An 18,145-nucleotide genomic window follows, 5' to 3' on the forward strand; every position below is an offset into this window, starting at 1 on the left:
ATTTTTTATAAAATTTTCTAGAGCCATATTATTTTTATTGTTTCTTACATCTCTATCAAAATCTCCTCTATCACAGTTGAATTGCAGAGAAAGCCTTTTTACCAACTCTATCTTAGATTAATTACTCATGGTTATAGGCATATTGGTGAACCATATAACTGACATCAAGGACTTTATGGACTAAAGCAACATATATCCCCCCTTTTTTTTTTTTTTGAAAAATCAAATTTCTCAATCCCAAACTCCATGATCACCATGTTCCTCATAAATTCTCCTATGATATCAGTTAGACAAAGCATGCCAAAATTGGAAGTGTCGACCCAAGAGTAATTATAATCAAGCATCAAAACAAAACACAAAAATTCATGTGCATTGACATAAGCAATCCTATGTCCATATGTCCATAACTGCACAGAGTGGTATGGTTTCCATCAAAGTTGGAGAAAGTACAAAATTAACTCTCAAAATTATTCTCCCACTTTCTCCACTTTCTCCCTCTAATTCCTCATGGGCAACTTCACTCATAGCCAACTTCATTCTTAATAGCAAACTCAAACAACCAATTAAAAAAGACAAAAACTCAAATGAGATATACGTATGTATGCATATAATATATATAAATAATAAAGCAAATCACCCTTATCCTCCTATACCTTCTTCCTTATGCTTTGCACAATTACTTTATAAAGGTTTTCAATCCTTGATGCTACCAATCATTTGACATTGTCAGCCACCATAGTGACCCACTATCAAACACATGCTCATAACTGCCTCTTAACCAGCCCTTAGCAATTGAGTATGGACTGTGCTCACTACCTCTTCTCCAATCTTCGCAATGAAGCTCAAAGAAGATAATAAAGAAGCTTTGATTGATCTGAATGCAAGTTTTTATGGGGGTTTTTAATAGAGATGGGTTAATAGGTAAAGTCAAGAATTTGTGATCAACAAGCAAAATAGGAGCCAAAATTGTTGAAAATACAATAAGATTTGGTAGTCGCACTACTAGGAAAAACTAAAACAAAATTTATTTGCAGCAGCCAAATTTGAACAAAGTTTTAAACTCAAACTTATCTAAAATTTTCCACGGATTATTCACGGAATAATTAATGAAGTTAATATCTAAACTTAACACTCTTGCAGGCATCTTCTAAGACCATCTTGTCTAATCTTGGCATTGAATAAGATCATCTGATTACCAGGAAATTGCATCAAGTATCCAACCACATTTTTTTATGGTTGAAACATTTTTCCAAGTTCCACTCTCTCCATAAGCCACACATTACTTTGCTTCAGGATGTTTAATTTCATGTCAGTAAGTTTGATGGTCTCTTAAACCTCAACCAATGACTTCAGCATGACATTCTCCTCAAGAATTCAACCACAAAAAGTACTCATCAGATAATCGAAACCTGAAAACTGAAGCTAAAATAGATTCAACAAGAGTTTTTGAGAAATATAGGCTCAATGTCAATCCATGCAAGGGAAATCTCACAAAAAACCCCATGATAACTGAAGCAAATCAAATGCATTTAAGTCACCTTCCAATCCCACACAATAGATAATGTTTGAAAACGATAATCCAATAGGAGCCGAAGTGGCATTCTGAAAGAATGAATGAACTGCCAAAATAGTGAAGTTGAATTATTTACTTTAGCTGTTCGTCCAAGGGTGTCTGTACTAGCAAAATTCACAAATAATATATTCCATTAAAGTTGCCCTCCAAATATGCACCACTCTCTCAAATCAATTTTATGATTTCGGTAATTATCATTTCCATATCAACTTAAAACATTTAAAATTTAACTAAAGATTATAAAAATAAAATGTTGAAACTACAGACGGCATAAATTAATTATAAACCAAGCCAACGGAGTGGAGAAAAAAAAAACAAAGGAAAAACAACATATGAGGTCTTAATTAGGATACAAAGCACAGGCAGCAGCTACTGACGGCTTCCGCCGCAATATGTCCAGTAAAAGCCACCAAACACAGCATGATCCCAACTCCCATAAGCGCGCAGACGAACCTAATCGAGAAACCAACCGATACAACATCAAAACAAACCCATCCAGTACAAGAACAAAATATATTGGAAGCACTCCAGGTAATGAAAAGAAGGATAACCTAACGCTTACCAGGGAGCCGGAAGCCTATCCAGATCCAGGCTAAAGGAAAGACCATGCTTTATCGTCTGATTCAGGACCCAAACCGAGTAAATCAGTATCGAAACGCCAACGAAGGTCTGCAGGAAATTGAGCATCTTAAGAAGGAAAACAAGGCAGCTTCGACAACAGTTCGGCCTCATCTCTCTCCGTCTCCCTGTCTTCCCGCAGAAACTAAACCCTAATAAGTTTCTTCCCTAATGGAGTGCGTAACCCTGAAGAAAATCTCTCCCCACACTCGTCCCCTCGCATTCAAAGATGAAGGGGCGAGGAAAATGAAGCGATCGCGATAGAGAGACCGGAGATGAAATTGGGATTTTTTTGCTGCTGAGCGATTTGACCTTACAAGCATACTATTATTATCTAAAAGGTCGAAGCAAACGGTTGGCCGTGAGGAAGCAGCGGGAAAACAGGGAAGAAGTGATTCCGTAAGAGATTACTTTTTTTTACTATTATTTATTATTAAACAGCTGATGGCCCAATGCAGGGCTAAGAATTCAAATTGCAGCACCGCCTTCAGTCGACTTTGTGCTGAAAATTTAGATCTGGAAGTAATTCACTTGAATATAATTCAGTAAATTTAAATACGTTTGAAAATATTTATACATATTATATTTGATACGTCATCACAAAATTAGCTTGATCAGACACGAATCTCGAGGCAAAAACTAGTTGGAGACTTCAAAAATTAAATCCAGGAGCATCCGAACTCCGATTTCAACGAGCTTATAATCAAACAGAGCGTCTCGGAAATACGAACCCAACAACACCAAGATCGACCCAATCCGAGCCCAAATAAGTCCTAATCAAGAGTTCAAAGCGCTGTCGGAAGGTTCAAACCGCAATTTGAGTTACCAAACGGTCTCCGATTTTGACGAGCTTATACTCGAATCGAACGGCTTGACGAGACGAATCCAACGAGCCCAAGATCACTGAATTCCGACATCATTAAGGCCTCCAAAATCCTGTTCAAGGCCCGACACTCGGTCCCTACGTCCTGTTCAAGGCCCGACACTCAGTCCCTACGTCCTGCCGAAGACCCGACGTCTTACTCAGGACCCGACATTCAGTCCCTACGTCCTCCCAAAGACCTGACGTCTTACTTAAGTAACTGATTGTAACCTGATCACCCTTGGAGGTGATTCAGTCCTTTGTAACCAACTCAAAGTCTAGTTGAATCATTTTCAACTGGGCTAGGCCTCGTGGTTTTTTCCCTTTTAAGGGTTTTCCACGTAAAAAATCTTGTGTTCTCTGTGTGTGCTAGTTATACGTACAACGCTAAGACGTAGAATCAAATCTGTATCGCCGCGTAATTTCTAACCCGCAACAATATTATTTGCAGCACTAAATAATTTCAAAATGTTGCTTGACAGATATGAATCTCTTAGAAATATTTGAACTGTGAAGGTTTATGGAATTAAATCCGTGATCGTCTAAACATAAATTTCAACAAGTTTATAATTGAATTGAGTATATTGACAAGACGAACCCATAAACATCACAGGTGACTCAATTCAACTCCGAAGGAGCTCAAATCAAACATATATAGTATATTTGAAACTTTTGAACATAAAGTGAAGACCAAATAATCTCAAATTCTAATATGATTATAGTCAAATCGAGCGGCTCGATGAGATGAGTCTAATGAGCCTAGGATCACTTGATTCTGACATCATTAAGGTGTTTTAAATGTTTAAGAAATGATCTATGATCAAGAGGATTAATATGAATGGTACAATGGAGAGCTTTTGATTCCGATCAAATTTACCAAAATACCCTTCTCACAAAAATTATAAATAGGGCATCATTCTCTACATAAGGAGGGGAAAAAAGAGCTGAGTGAACTAAAAAACTCTATAGTATTTTCCAAACAACACCACTACCCACCACCAACAACAATTGTTATCATCTTTTTTAGTTTCTTGTGAAAATATCATCACGTTTATGCTTCATCATATTTTTATATTCCTTCCACGATTCAAGAAGTTTCTCAATTTTTTTTAAACAATAATTTTGGTTTTTAAAATAATAAAAAGAAAATTGAAAATCTTTTTAAAATAAAATAATAATATAAAAATAAAAATAAACGTGATTTCAAAGAAAGCCTAAATAAAAAAATGATATTTATATACATACCATCCCATAAAGCCTTCCTACGCAACACTTATAAAACCGCTGCTATAGCCTTTCTTGTGAACACAGATAGGTCCCAAAAAGTGTTGCGAAAGTCTAAATTTTTAGTAGTGACCACTCTATTTACATATCTGACACTCAAAATTTTCATATTACATACATACCACATATAGTTCACTTTCATAGCAAATATGACGGGAGAAATGAAATATATGTGTGATAGGAATGAAATATGGGTGACATATTTGATATTAAAATAATATTGGGTAGTATGTATGTAATATTAAAGTTTTAAGTGTTAGATATATAAGTAAAATGATATAGAGTGGTATGTATGTAAATCCTCTAAAAAATTTAAAATTCATCACCTTTAGATGATTGACTAACTAGTTCATTAACATATTTCTCGTCAGAAAGCCGCCAATTAGCCTAATTTTTAATAAAATCAGAGCTAATAAGTCACCTTTCACATGAGTCAAGAAGTAAAAAAAGTCGTGAGAAAGCCTCCACTTATACAGCCATTTTAATTCTCATTACAATATATATCAAACTTTTCTCTCTCTAGACTTAAAATGGCACACAACTTTCACGGCCTCAGAGACCACAAGTGTAATTTCAGGAATCACCACTGCCTTCTTGCTTGGCATCCTTGTAGATACAGTAGAGCACAATTTGTATAATACCGAACAACAGTCCATAAATGTTTGGTAGCTACAAATAATAGAAAAAAAGTCATTAATATAAACTTTTTTTAATTAGGTTTTGTCAACACAAAATATTTCATTTAGTTCGTATATTAATGAGTCATAAATGTCTCTTTTATAACATTAATTATGAATTTAAATTTGATGTTAAGTTGTTAACCACTCAGCTTAACATCTAATTTAAATTCATAATTAATGTTATAAAAGAGACGTTTATGACTCATTATTATACGAACTAAATGAAATATTTTGTGTTGACAAAACCTAATTAAAAAAAAAGTTGAGCGAGGGTGGTGAGGATTGGAAGCTATGCCTTGTCGGCTACTCTATTGGGCGTAGACCATTTTATGAAGCTTTGTTGGGGGCTATCAACAAGACTTGGACCCTAAAGGGTTCGTTGCAGCTACTTTCCCTAAATGATGGATTCTTCCTTCTTCGCTTCTCCTGCCAAGAAGACTTTGACATGGCGTGGTCGAGGGGTGTCTGGTTCTTGTTGGGTAAGCCTTTTGTGCTTCAGAAGTGGCACCCGAAGTTCAAACCTATTAAAGAAGAATTTTCCTCTGTTCCTATCTGGGTGAAAATTCACGACCTCCCGCTTGCTTGCTAGAATTCGGAGGGTATCTTGCGTATTGCCAGCAAGATCGGAATTCCGATAGCGGGGGCGGACAAGCTGACGGAGCAAAAGTCCAATCACTTTTGCTTGTATTTGTGTCCTGGTTGACAACCTTGCCTCTTATCCGGAGGAAATTCAAGTTTCATTTGATGGTGATGTTGTCACCTTGAAAGTTCAATATGAATGACGTCCTAATCCCTGTGAGCACTGTAAGTCTCTAATGCATTTTTCCTCTTCCTGCCCGTCAAAACCAAAATTGCCTTATGTTGATCATGTCAAAGAAATTGCGGGTAATAGGGGGAGGCGCCACAGCAGAAAGCCCAAAAACAAACCTGCTTCTCACAGTAGGAATCAATCAAGACCCCCGTCTACCTCTTCCCCTCGGCCTGTAATAGCTACTACTAGTGTAAATTATTAGGTAGGTTAAGCTTAAATTTTAATAAATTTGCTTTACGATTAGTGAAATGAAAATTCTTCATATTTAATATTAATTTAAAAATAAATTCAATAATTTAAAGGTTTCTTTTTATTAAAATATCTTACTTTTGTAATTCATTCCTGTAAAATATTAAGCATAAGAAAATAATTATGGCAGTGTATTTTTCAACTAAGTTTTATTAATACGGAAAATAATTATCTGATATAAATAAGATAGCGCTATTTAAAAAATAAATATCCGTACCACAACGTATTTATCCTTCGTTAGTACACCATAGCCCAGCCAAACGGCACTGTTAATTGTTTGGAAGAGAGATAAGTTGAATGGCATGAACTCCACACTTTTTGTGCGAATGACCACCCTCTGCAGTCTGCAGTGCAGGGAAAATTAAGCAATAATAAAATTCCATATAGCTTTATATGCTGTAGAAAAATATTACTAATTAAAATTAAAATTTTTTAATTACCATAACGCTGAGAGGAGCAGCAAAGACTCTCACAGAGAAGACAACACAGATCCACCCGAGTATAATCAAGCGCTTGTGTCCATGAAAAAGGAGAGTGACAGTTAGCAGAATCATCCCGAGCATAGCGACGTTGAGGAAGATGATCATCCCAATACTGAATTTCTATCATTAGTAAAAAAATTTGAATGTGTACACTACGGGAAAACACGCGAATACCGGCGGAAACTTTTGGACGGTAATAAACAGCGCAGTCACCGGCGGATTTGTTCGACGTAAGGTTTGCGTCAACTGTTCCGGCGCAACATACGTCGGAAATTCACCGACGCCTTGTCCACCGGAAAAACCGACGGTATAGGGATGCCTGAACCATTTCCGTCGCATGTTTAGGCGGAACTATTCCTGCGTACGGTACCGGCGGATAGTGCGCCGGCTTATTTAAACTCAACGAAATATATCCGACGGATTATACGTCGGAAATTATTTATCGACGCGGCCAAAACCGGCGTATGAATTTCCGCCGAAAAGTCCGACGGAAACGTATGATTCCGTCGGATTATCTATGTTTTCCGGCGGATTGTGTCCGCCGGTAATTACGGGTTTTCCTGTAGTGGTAGTTGATAATAAAGATAGTGAATTACACAGCTCATTATTTTGGTTAGTTGATTGGGAGCTTTGGCTACTAATCAAGAGGTTTTGAATTCGAGTTTTACGAATATGGTGTGTATGAATTTATCTTATTTTTTTTATGTGTATGAATTCGTCTTAATTAAATGACAAAAAAAAAATGCTGAATTCTAAAAATGGAAATGAAGTGAAAAAAAGAAGAATATGCTTTCTTGTTTTTTTTTTAGATTATGCTTTCCTTCTGAACTCTTAATTAGCACAAAAGTAAATTATTGGTTTAGTAAGATGATTAACGCATGTATACATACAGTGATAGAAAAGAAGCTCGCTCGAAATTTACTCAACCTGTAATATAATTAGTGTAAAATAATTTATTAAATAATTATTGAATTAATCAAAATTGAAGATAAAGCTTTTTGATTTTTAAAATATTATACTAAAATTTATATTTGATTTTTATCAATTAATTAATCATCTTCTGCTTGTATATTTGATAGAGTGGATGGGATAGTACCACTCAACCGATTACTGTTAAGATCCAACCATATGAGGCTCTTGCAGTCACCAAGCTCCGGTGGAATGGAACCAGAGAAAGAATTGTTTCCAAGCTTAAGGATGGCGAGATTCTCAAGTCGGCCGATCCATGACGGTATCTCGCCGGTGAAGTGGTTACTGGAGAGAGAGATCCAGTTGAGATCGGTGCATTTGCTGAGACCAGAAGGGATTGAGCCGGTGAAAGCATTGTTGTTGAGGATAAGGTTTTTGAGAGCAGAGCTGCGGCCGAAATCGGTAGGGATCTCACCTTCAAGGAGGTTCTGCCACATGATAAGATCCCGGAGGAAAGGAAGAGTAGTGATGGAGGAAGGGATCTTCTCGGTGAGGTAATTAAAGCTGAGGTCGATGGAAACAAGATTCAAGCAGTTGCTCAGAGTTGCTGGAATGGGGCCGGTGAAGAGATTGCTCTGCAAATGAATCTCCCTTAAGCTGCTTTCAAATCAAAGGGGGATGAAGCCAGATAAGGCATTGGAGCTGAAGTCAAGAACTTCTAGTTTGGTGAGATTAAAGAGGGATTTGGGTAGCTCGTCGGAGAAATTGTTGAATGAGAGCTGCAGGATCCTTAGATCAGAGATCTCAGAGAGCGTTTCAACAGGGATCTCACCTGAGAGATTATTAACAGAGGCGAACGAGGTCGGAGAGGGCGAAGAGGGCGGAGTTGCGACGTCTGCTGTCACAGGGGGGAATGGGAATGAACGGAGTGGTTTTTTTGATTAAGTTAAAGGTTTTGAGGTGATATATTAGTAAATAAGTAACTTTAGGTGTTTAATAGGTAAATATGATAATTTTAAGTGTTATACATGTAAAAACCCCTTTAATTTATTTAAATGCTCTATTCGTTTCATTTAACGTAGATATGAGTTAGTGTTTTCTTTAATTAATGTTTCGTTTACACTCCATCCGTTTCATATTAATTAATAAGTTAGTGCTTTCTTTAATACATATTTTATCGAAAACTATTTTAACGTAAATCCAAGCGAATATTTCATTTAACGTAAATCCAAGCTATCCAAGCGCAACCCTTCATATTCTCAGTTTCAACCTTTCATATTCCCACTTTCAACTATATAAATCGCAAACCTTTGTCCAATTATCCAGTTCCCTTGCTCGCATTAAAAATATGAGAAGAACGAGGCGGTGCTGATTTTTTATCTTAATTTGCCTCCGATGCGCGCATTTGGATCAGTTCTTCTGCGATGTACCTTATATGTTTCAATTTTTCTGATTTCATAAAATGTTGGACACGAATCAGCTACACGCCTCACTCTCTTTCTATCTCTTTAGAAAAAGGAAGAAACATAATATTGTTTGGATGCTTGGCAGTTATCACACATAAGAAATGATTAATTGTGTATAACTCTCTGGTTTCTTTTTTTGTTCTCGAACGATCTTCACGTGAGAACCATCCTGCTTCCCAACCCTGTTTCAGTCAAGAGAGATGTATGAATATTTTTCTTCTTATGTCCTGAATCGTCTTCTTCTTATATATGTATTTTATTTTTGTTTGAGGTCTCAATCTTATTCTTCTTAGATCAAAAATGCTTGGAGATAGAACCTCTTTGTGATTCATTAACTCTGAATCTTATTCTTCTTAGATCATTTTTTTTTTTTTGGAATGATTTAAAAAGAGTAAAATCTAATGGATTTTTTTTTTTTGTTGAAACAAATTTATCTAAATTTTTCTTGCTATCTTCTTCTTGCCATCTTTTGAGGCTCATTTGGTGAAAGTTTAGTGTACATTGATTACAAGCCAGGTATGAGTAATCATCTTTTACTTTTAGTTAATTAACACTTTTTTATTTTTTTTGATACAGTTGTCCTAAAGGCCTTTTTATTCTGAGATTTTGCATTATTTAAAATGAGCTGGGTACATTTTTCATGGGATGCTGATGAGGTGAAACTCAGAATGATAAGCTTGAATATAATTTGCTTAATAGTATATTTGAAATGCTATAAAAAGATATTCCAATCAACTTATGGATTTCGCATGTAGATTAAAGTGCTACTTCTTTAACAGGTATGACCATTTCAACAAACAAAGCCTCCAAATGCAGCATATATGGATGATAGGAGTATTATTTTAAGCCTTAACTACTCAAGTGCATGCTCTTCAACAGGTGAACCTTCCATGCTGGCTATCACCTCTCATTTTTACTCCAATTTTTTGAAATTTTTTAGTCATTAATATTATAATTTATATATTTAGGGTATTATGTTACTCAAGGTTTCCTTGGCTGTAATTCCAAGGAAATTTTTTTTGGTATGAATGGAAATTTTCAAATTAACTTGAGAAAAATTTTATCTTAAAATTTGTTGTTTTATAGTCATCATATTTCATTGAAGTTCGATTAGTGAGAACAAGGAATCAAATTATATTGTCCTCAATATTTTGAGTGATATTAAAATAAAAGACTCTGTGCAAATCCCTATAATATTGTTATATCAAGAATTACTTTGGCTACAACAATTCCTATTTGTTATCATCTAAAAATTTTCAATCTATAATAGTGCATTGCGCTAGATTTGACCATTTTTAGTATGCTTTTTATGATGTCTTTCTATAAGAATGAAAGGTTGTTTGGCTACAAGTAGGATTTAGTAAATCTGGGTTGTATTCTTGTGGAGCTTTGCTCAAAATGCATGCACATATATGGATGTTCATGATGTGATTTAATGTTGTTGATTAAGACAAGATGTCATGGATAAAATAATCACAACACTTTCACTCTCTTTCCACACCCACCCAAGATACCAACTATAACATGTTTTACTTTTGTGGCAGCACTTAACTTGTGAATATTTTCATAATTTTCTAAATGAAATTGTTACCGAATTCAAATATTATTATTTGTTTGCATGCTTCGAAGTAGTATTGTTTGGTGGTCATTGTGAGAGGTTGCTAATTGGAATCATTGCAAATAAAATATTTCCATTTCTTGAGGTATGAATCTTTGAGCATAAACTCACAAATTATTAAATATATAAACCAAAGCTTAGTTGATTATTTTTAGGTAAAAAAACATCCCTTAGAAATGCTAGCTTTGTTTTCATTCATTTTGCATCTACATAATTTAACGCCAAATGAGGAATTTGAAAACTACTTAACAAAATATTTGCATGGAATTTAGTTTTCACCTCCTTATTTGATTGGTATGTTAAATATAAAAGTATTTTCTATTTTTTATTTGTTTTTGGATTGAAAAAATTACTAATAATTTCTTATATAGACTCATAATGCGAAATATGTTTTTTTTTTTAATTTCTTGGTAAAATCATTTTTTTAATGAATTGCATTTAATGCACATGCAAAAAAAAAGTTATAAACATAATATTTCTTTTATTTTAATAATGATAATATAACTAAAATATTAATAATATGATTTTTTATTTTTAAATTTTTATTCACGTGCTCAAAGCTAAAAGTTTAAGCCATTTATCTTTCTACCGCCGCAATATTCATAGCAATTTAATTACCTAATTAAATTAAAACTATAATTAAATACTTGTAAAATTTTTAAAATGACAAGAAAATAACAATAGTTAATTAAGTAATAAGTTAATGTCCTTTTTTAAGACCTAAAAAGTTTAAAAACTCAACCAAAAAAATTATTCATATAGTAAAGATTTTTACTTGCCTAACTAGTTATAACTTATAATTAATTAACTACTTCTAAAACTTTAAAAATCAACAAAAACATATATATATATATATATAATATATATATATATTATATATATATTATAAAATAAAAAAATAAATTAAGTAATAGTTAATGGGCTATATTACTCGTTTAAAACAAAAAAGGGAATAATTCATATTAATTGATTGTTCTTTTTGTTTCTATATTTATTGATTATATAATTTATTGATGTACTTTTTTGTTTTCTATTTAAATAGGTTCCTATATTTATTAGTTGTTTTTTTTCTTATTTATATGTTTTCCTATATTTATTGACAATTTTTTTCTTTAATTTACCGTTTTTTTGACCCTAATAAATATATGGAATCCATTAGAATGTAAACTTAGGCCACATTCATGCAAATCACTGTGGTAAATATCAACAAGAGATAATTCCTATAAAAAAATAAAAAATAAAAACTTAAAATGCCACCATTGTAAGCCTATTATAGAAGGGCAAAAACTATAATTAAAAAGTATAATTAATTTAAATAATATAACACTGGGACACTGTTCCTATATATACTTGTACATTATCTACAGCTTTGTTCTTTGCCCGAAAGAATTGTAACTCATTTTCCTTTTTCTTCTTTTGTGTGGTGAATGGTGATCCCCTTATTATATTTTCATAATGAAATATAAAAAATCCACCAAATGGGAATTGATACGCTACCAGCTGCGATTACCCCTTTAAATACCGTTGAACAACATCACCAAGGTTTGCAAGTATTTCATCCTTATGACTTCGTTTGAGACAGCTTTCTTTATTAAAGCACTTTTATTTTTGCTTGAAATTAGAACTTTTGAACTAAAAGCTATTTTTAGAAAAATCTATGAAAAAAGTTGTCACAACGAAACATACTTTCTCTCTTAAGGTAGGACTAACTTGATTGTGTCCATTTTTAGAATATTTTTGATAGTTGGAGCTACTAAAGCGCTTCGTTTGGTTTAACTGACGTTTTTTCATTCTTAAACGGAGGTATTAGAACGGAGAAAGCGCGAATTTTTTTCCTTCTCAAAATTCGGTGAAAATTCGAGTTATCCCAAAAGTCTTTTGAAAAAGTGACGCAAACAAACATTAAAACACTTATTTCCTCCGATTTCAATCGGCAAACGGAAAATTTACGGGCAAGCCAATTGAAGCCTTAAATCAAAATAATATTTAACACACACATAAAGATATATAAATTAAGATAATGGTTCTAAATAGTTTTATTATTTAGCTACAATCCTTTCAGCCGAAACCAATTCCAGCGATAGTTTTGAAAACATGGACACACTCATTAGATATTATTAATCTTTACATAAAAAATATATATAATTTTTTTTTGGGAACGGGTTATTACCAGGCCACCCCTTTAGCGAGGCGCTTCGGTAGTCCGCTAATCATTCGATGGAGCACTCTGGCATGCAATTGATTAGGCCCCACTTAAGAGGCACTGCCGCTCGAGGGATTCGAGCACGGGTTGGGGGGTTCCAACAGCGTAACCGCCCCCAATCAGCTAGAAGCAACGGTGGATATAAAAAATATTCTTCACACTTACAATTCTTTTCTTCTATCATAACACTAATAATGGTTTTCTTTTTTTATCTTTGGCTGTTACAAAATATTAATTTGGATTAACAAATGACAAACTGTAACACTTGCTAAAAAATCAAAATGCTAAACAGATAGTTATAGAAAGTTGATAATTTTAGAAGTTAATAATTTACGATTCATTACTTACAAAATAGTAATTGTCAGTTGGTATTTTAGCAATTGATAATATTAGGCAATTGATATTCCAGACCTCGCTAGGTGTGACAATCCCAAAAATAGGAGGCCAACTAATACATCAAAAAATTACCTTGGGCATGAATTCGAGGCATATCAAAGTTAAAAAATTTTCTGAAATTAAAATTGGGACTATCCGAACTTTGATTTCACGAATTTAATATCAATATTGAATATCTCAAGGAGATGACACCAACAACCACTAAAAAGTTCAATTGAGCCCAATGTATCCAAATTAGAGCCAAAATGCATTTGAAGATTCAAAAGCAAATTGGATGATCAAATGATATCAAAATAATAGCATGCTTTGTGAATCGAGGGCTTGATGAGACAAAACCAACTTGCCCAAGATTGCTTAATCCTGACATCTTATTGGGCATATAAATGGCTTGACAAAGGCTCTATAAATTTGGGAATCAATATGGGCTGTCAGATGGAGGCCAAGTTGTCATCACAAAAAGGCATCAATCGTCGTTCGAAGGAGGCATCATTGTCATGTGAAGCCAGGAGACAGGATGGGTTTTTGTCCTCTTTGAAGGAGAGTTCGGCAGTACTTCGAGCCCCGACAGGGAGGCTGTCGTTAATAAGGCGTCACTATCGAAGGAGGCTATCGTCGAAAGAAGGCGTCATTGTTCGAGGAGGTCGATTAGGGTTGGCAGCTTCGGGCAAAATTATCAAACGAGGATGCGGGTCGAACCATATCAAACTTCGGCTTAACGGTTTTGACTCGGACCCACCTTTTTTTTTAAACATGTTCGAATCCTGGAACCCATTTATGAAACAGTTTGGACAATAACCCAAAATATTTTATTTCGAGTTTTCACGTCATGTTAATAATATTGACACCCTTAGTTATTAATAGATAAAAATGGGGGGGACAATCTCCGTTAAAAAAAAATTCCTTAATTTTTTTAGTTTTTTTTTTTTTTTTTTTTTTTTGAATTTTTTAGCAAAATACAATTATTATATATATATATATATATATATATATAATATATAATATTATATATATATATATAATATAATATATATATATATATATGATTCAGGTTATTCTATTTTTGAAAAATTTTTTCAATGATTTTTTTCTTTCCTGAAAAATTTAAATGAAATAATAGTTAAAAAATCCCTTGCGCTCAAACACGTGCAGTGCGCGGGTAGTGGTCAGTGCGCCACGCGCCGCTATCCGGGTGTTCAAACCATTTCGGCCACCAGGTTGTATCTGGGCAATTTTTTTTGGCCTGGATGTTTCTTTTGGACATTTTTGGGGGTCCCTAAAAATTTTTTTTTTCGACGTTTCAGATCAAATTGATACTCTTCAAAGAGTAAAAAAAGCCTTTATAATCATTTAAACAATTCTACAAGAGTTTTAGAGCGAATTTGGTTTAACATTTTTGCACCAATCGGACGCCCAAACTTCATGGAAAGTTAAAATTATGATAAAATATATTTTTCTTGGTTCACACCCTAGGGGAGATCCATGTTTGATGTCTAGGGAGCAGTCATGACTCATAATTATCCAAAAACTAAAAAATAAATTGAAAGACTCTAACACATATTTTTAGACTTTGTTAACTGCGAGATACAAAAATAAGAGGGCAACTATAATCCATAAAAAATCAGCTTGCATCGGCACAAATCTTGAGGCATATCAAAGTTAGAATCTTTTAAAACTAAATTTTGCGGACCATCCAAACTCTCTCCGATTCCAACAAATTTATATCCAATTTCAACATCGCAAGGAGACCAACCAATGACACAAAATCGGTCCAATCTGAACCCAATGGGTCCAAACTAAGGGGCTTGAAAGCACATTTGAAAAGATTCAGAAGCATAATTGGATGATCAAATGATATCCAAAAATACTTGCTTATAGTCGGCCAAGCGTTTAGATGTGACGAATCCAACAAGGCTAAAGTTCACTAATTCTGACATCATTTAGGCAACATAAATGGTTCACAACACTCTATGATCGGGGAAGCGGTGGGCATTTCGATTGAGCATTCGACCTACCTCTGGATCTTCTCCATATTTAGAGGGTGTGACCTCCACAAAAATCTATACACAATAAACCCCGCTCTCTATTAATGATGGGGGCTCGACACGAGATCTATAAAGAGTTAACAGCTTTGAGGAATCCTTGAGCTCCACCCAAGCAACACCACCCAATGAAAACCCTGTTGACCGTCGATGGACTTCCTCTTGACCATTATCGGATCACTCTCCAGCGCCATCACCCCTAGAACTTCTGCTAACCATGTTGAGGTCATCACTCGTGTTGACTAATTTTGTCGAACTTCCACCTGACCATCATTGTACACCATTCGGTGCCGACTGCTAACTTCGACACTGAACACCGACCCCGTTGGACTTCCAGGTCGGCCCGGTTGACCTCATGCCAAAATTTTGCCTCAACCATCATCGACCTTTCCCAGTTCGTCGGACGACAACTAAACATCGTTGGAACCATCACCTAGACTCGACAAATCGTTAGACCACCGCTTAGTCACTGGATCTCCAAAAAACTTATGCTAACCCATCATCCGGACCTATCATTGATGCACAGTTGGACCTCCGTATAAATAAGAAGAGTAGTATGAACCTTTTTACATTCATTCTTTAAAAGAAAATTATCGGTCCCTCTCAACCACCATCTCCTGTCGGATTACAATCTACTGCCGATCCACCATCCCATCTGAACATCCTCCTGACCTCTATTTGCATGTCGATTATGATCCCTTCGAACCTCCAAATACGTGTCGCATGCCGACTACAATTCCCTCCGACCACCGTCGCTCGACTATGGTCCTACCGACCAACGATGTAGGCTAACTATCACACTCCAATGATTCTATAATTGGAAGAACTTGCATCACGTCTTTCATTTTAACCATTTAACTATAGCTTACAAATAACACAAAAGAAAAAAAATATTACTTGCATCTTTTGTCGTTATATCCAAAGCCTTATATCATAGGATATTACCCTTTTATGAAATATGTATAAATCACATTAATGCAGCCACATAGTCTAGCAAACAACTAAAATAATGCAAAGATAAAAAGCAGAACAATTCTAATAAATCATATAAAAATATATATGCATCAAATGCCTACACAATTATTCATATTTAATTTATCATTCTATAGTTCATGACATCAGATCCATCATATTATTAATCACAGTAGCAATAATTGTTAATAATACTAATTTTGCTTTATTAACATAATTAGAAACATGATCAATAACATTAAATAATATTTTACTACACACTACAAGAAAATTCATTTTGTTACCGACAGACATAATTCATCGAAAACACTTCAAAATCTATACGGAACATTAGTATTTCGTGAATTTTTTTTTTTCGACGGTACTATACGCGTCGGAAGTCATACCGTCTCAAAATAGGCCGCCTTTGGTCGGTAAATTTCCAACAAACTATTTTATGCTGAAAAAAAAAGAAAAAAACTAAATAATGAATATATTAATTATTATTTTAATTAATTTAATTTAATAATATCTAATGTAATTAATTTGTTTTGATAATACAGTTACTATATAATTATTTACTTAAGATATATAAAATGATTAAAAAATAAATAATATAATAATATTAAATATAATCCAATTTTATTATGTAAGTCATGTATTTAAGAAAAAGAATAAATTTTCGGTGGGAAATTCCATCAGAAATAATAATTCGCCGGAAAATTGAATCAACAAAACTTGCGGAAAAACCTTCGAAAACATCCACCGGAATTTGTGACAAATTTATTTCCACCGAAAAATTCTGTCGGAAATGAGCTATTTTTTCTGTAGAGATAATAAATAATATTAAGTGTCAGTGATATTATCAGTATAGTATTTGCCAGCAGTGGTCGTATCAATATTCAGATATTCAATGAGTGCAAGTTAAAGGTATCTTGCTCTTGTACTATAAACTCAAATCAGCACCCTTATAACTCTCATCAAATATTCATTCCTTATAACTCTCGTTGAATGTCATGGAATAAGTCTGCCCCGATTCTTTATAACTCTTAATCAATCTCCAGCTCCCTTATTACTCTCAATCATTGAATCACTCGGACTTAGTATGCAATGATATCATGTAACAAGTTATGCATATTTGTATTTGATATCATTCAGTACTTCAATTTAAAATACAAAAATCATATCAGAAGCATTCAGAATGATAATCTATAATATATCCAAATTTATATGGTGAAAACTTATGAAATCCAAGAAGATAATGCATTTATTAATAAATTAGGAGAAATAAAATTAGTTAGAAATCAAAGATTATTTGAAAACCAAAAGTAAGAGATTTGTTCACTTTTACAATAAATAAAAATAAAATATGTAATAGAAATGACTAAACAAATATGATCAAAGGTTTTTTTCACTCTCTTCTCTCTTCTTCCCGTCTTTTAAAATTTCTTCCATGGCCAAGCGCAATATATATGGTAGTGGAATATTATAGGTAAAGAACACTGCGAAGGGCCTTGTTTTTTGGTAAGTGAATATATATATACTATATAATATATATATATATATATATATATATATATATAATATATATTATATATTTATGGAGTTATATATTTACGGCCTAACTCCACAATGCTCGTCAGATTAGTATAAAGCACTCTACTTTTAAATTTTCATATTTTTCCAGAAATTTATTTCACATATTTGAGTTATTCACCAACACTTTCCTGAGAATAACTCTCATGTCACCAAATTCTTCCAACTGCAACTATTTATTGCGCTTATATAATGTATATTTGTTACACTGAGCCAACACATTCCTCGATGAGGGCACACATATAATCAACCACAAATACTAGTGGAATTTTTAACTCGTAAGGCCCAAGGGTTTTTCCCCCTTTTTACTTTTTAGGGGTTTCCACGTAAAAACACTGGTGTCTCTTATGAATATTACACTCTCTTTTTTATCTACTAATTTGATTGCACGAGTGCATTAAATGCACA

General features: G+C 33.9%; 1 protein-coding gene across 2 annotated transcripts in view; it reads right to left on the bottom strand.

The window, feature by feature from the left end:
- Nucleotides 1–2,570, bottom strand: part of LOC110097355 (tetraspanin-18) — a 28,492-nt gene extending 25,922 nt beyond the window's left edge. The window contains exons 1-2 of one of the 2 annotated variants that reach the window (XM_028699855.1): nt 2,136–2,570; nt 1,927–2,026 (exon numbers count right to left, since the gene is read on the bottom strand). In XM_028699855.1, the coding sequence (XP_028555688.1) occupies nt 1,927–2,026; nt 2,136–2,305 (270 nt within the window). In that variant the 5' untranslated portion in view covers nt 2,306–2,570. The remainder of the gene's footprint in view (nt 1–1,926; nt 2,027–2,135) is intronic. The other variant, XM_020823684.2, reaches the window with a different exon arrangement.
- Nucleotides 2,571–18,145: the final 15,575 nt, after the last annotated feature.

This window comes from Dendrobium catenatum, unplaced genomic scaffold, assembly GCF_001605985.2.
Source record: "Dendrobium catenatum unplaced genomic scaffold, ASM160598v2 fragScaff_scaffold_1398, whole genome shotgun sequence".
Lineage (NCBI taxonomy): Eukaryota > Viridiplantae > Streptophyta > Magnoliopsida > Asparagales > Orchidaceae > Dendrobium > Dendrobium catenatum.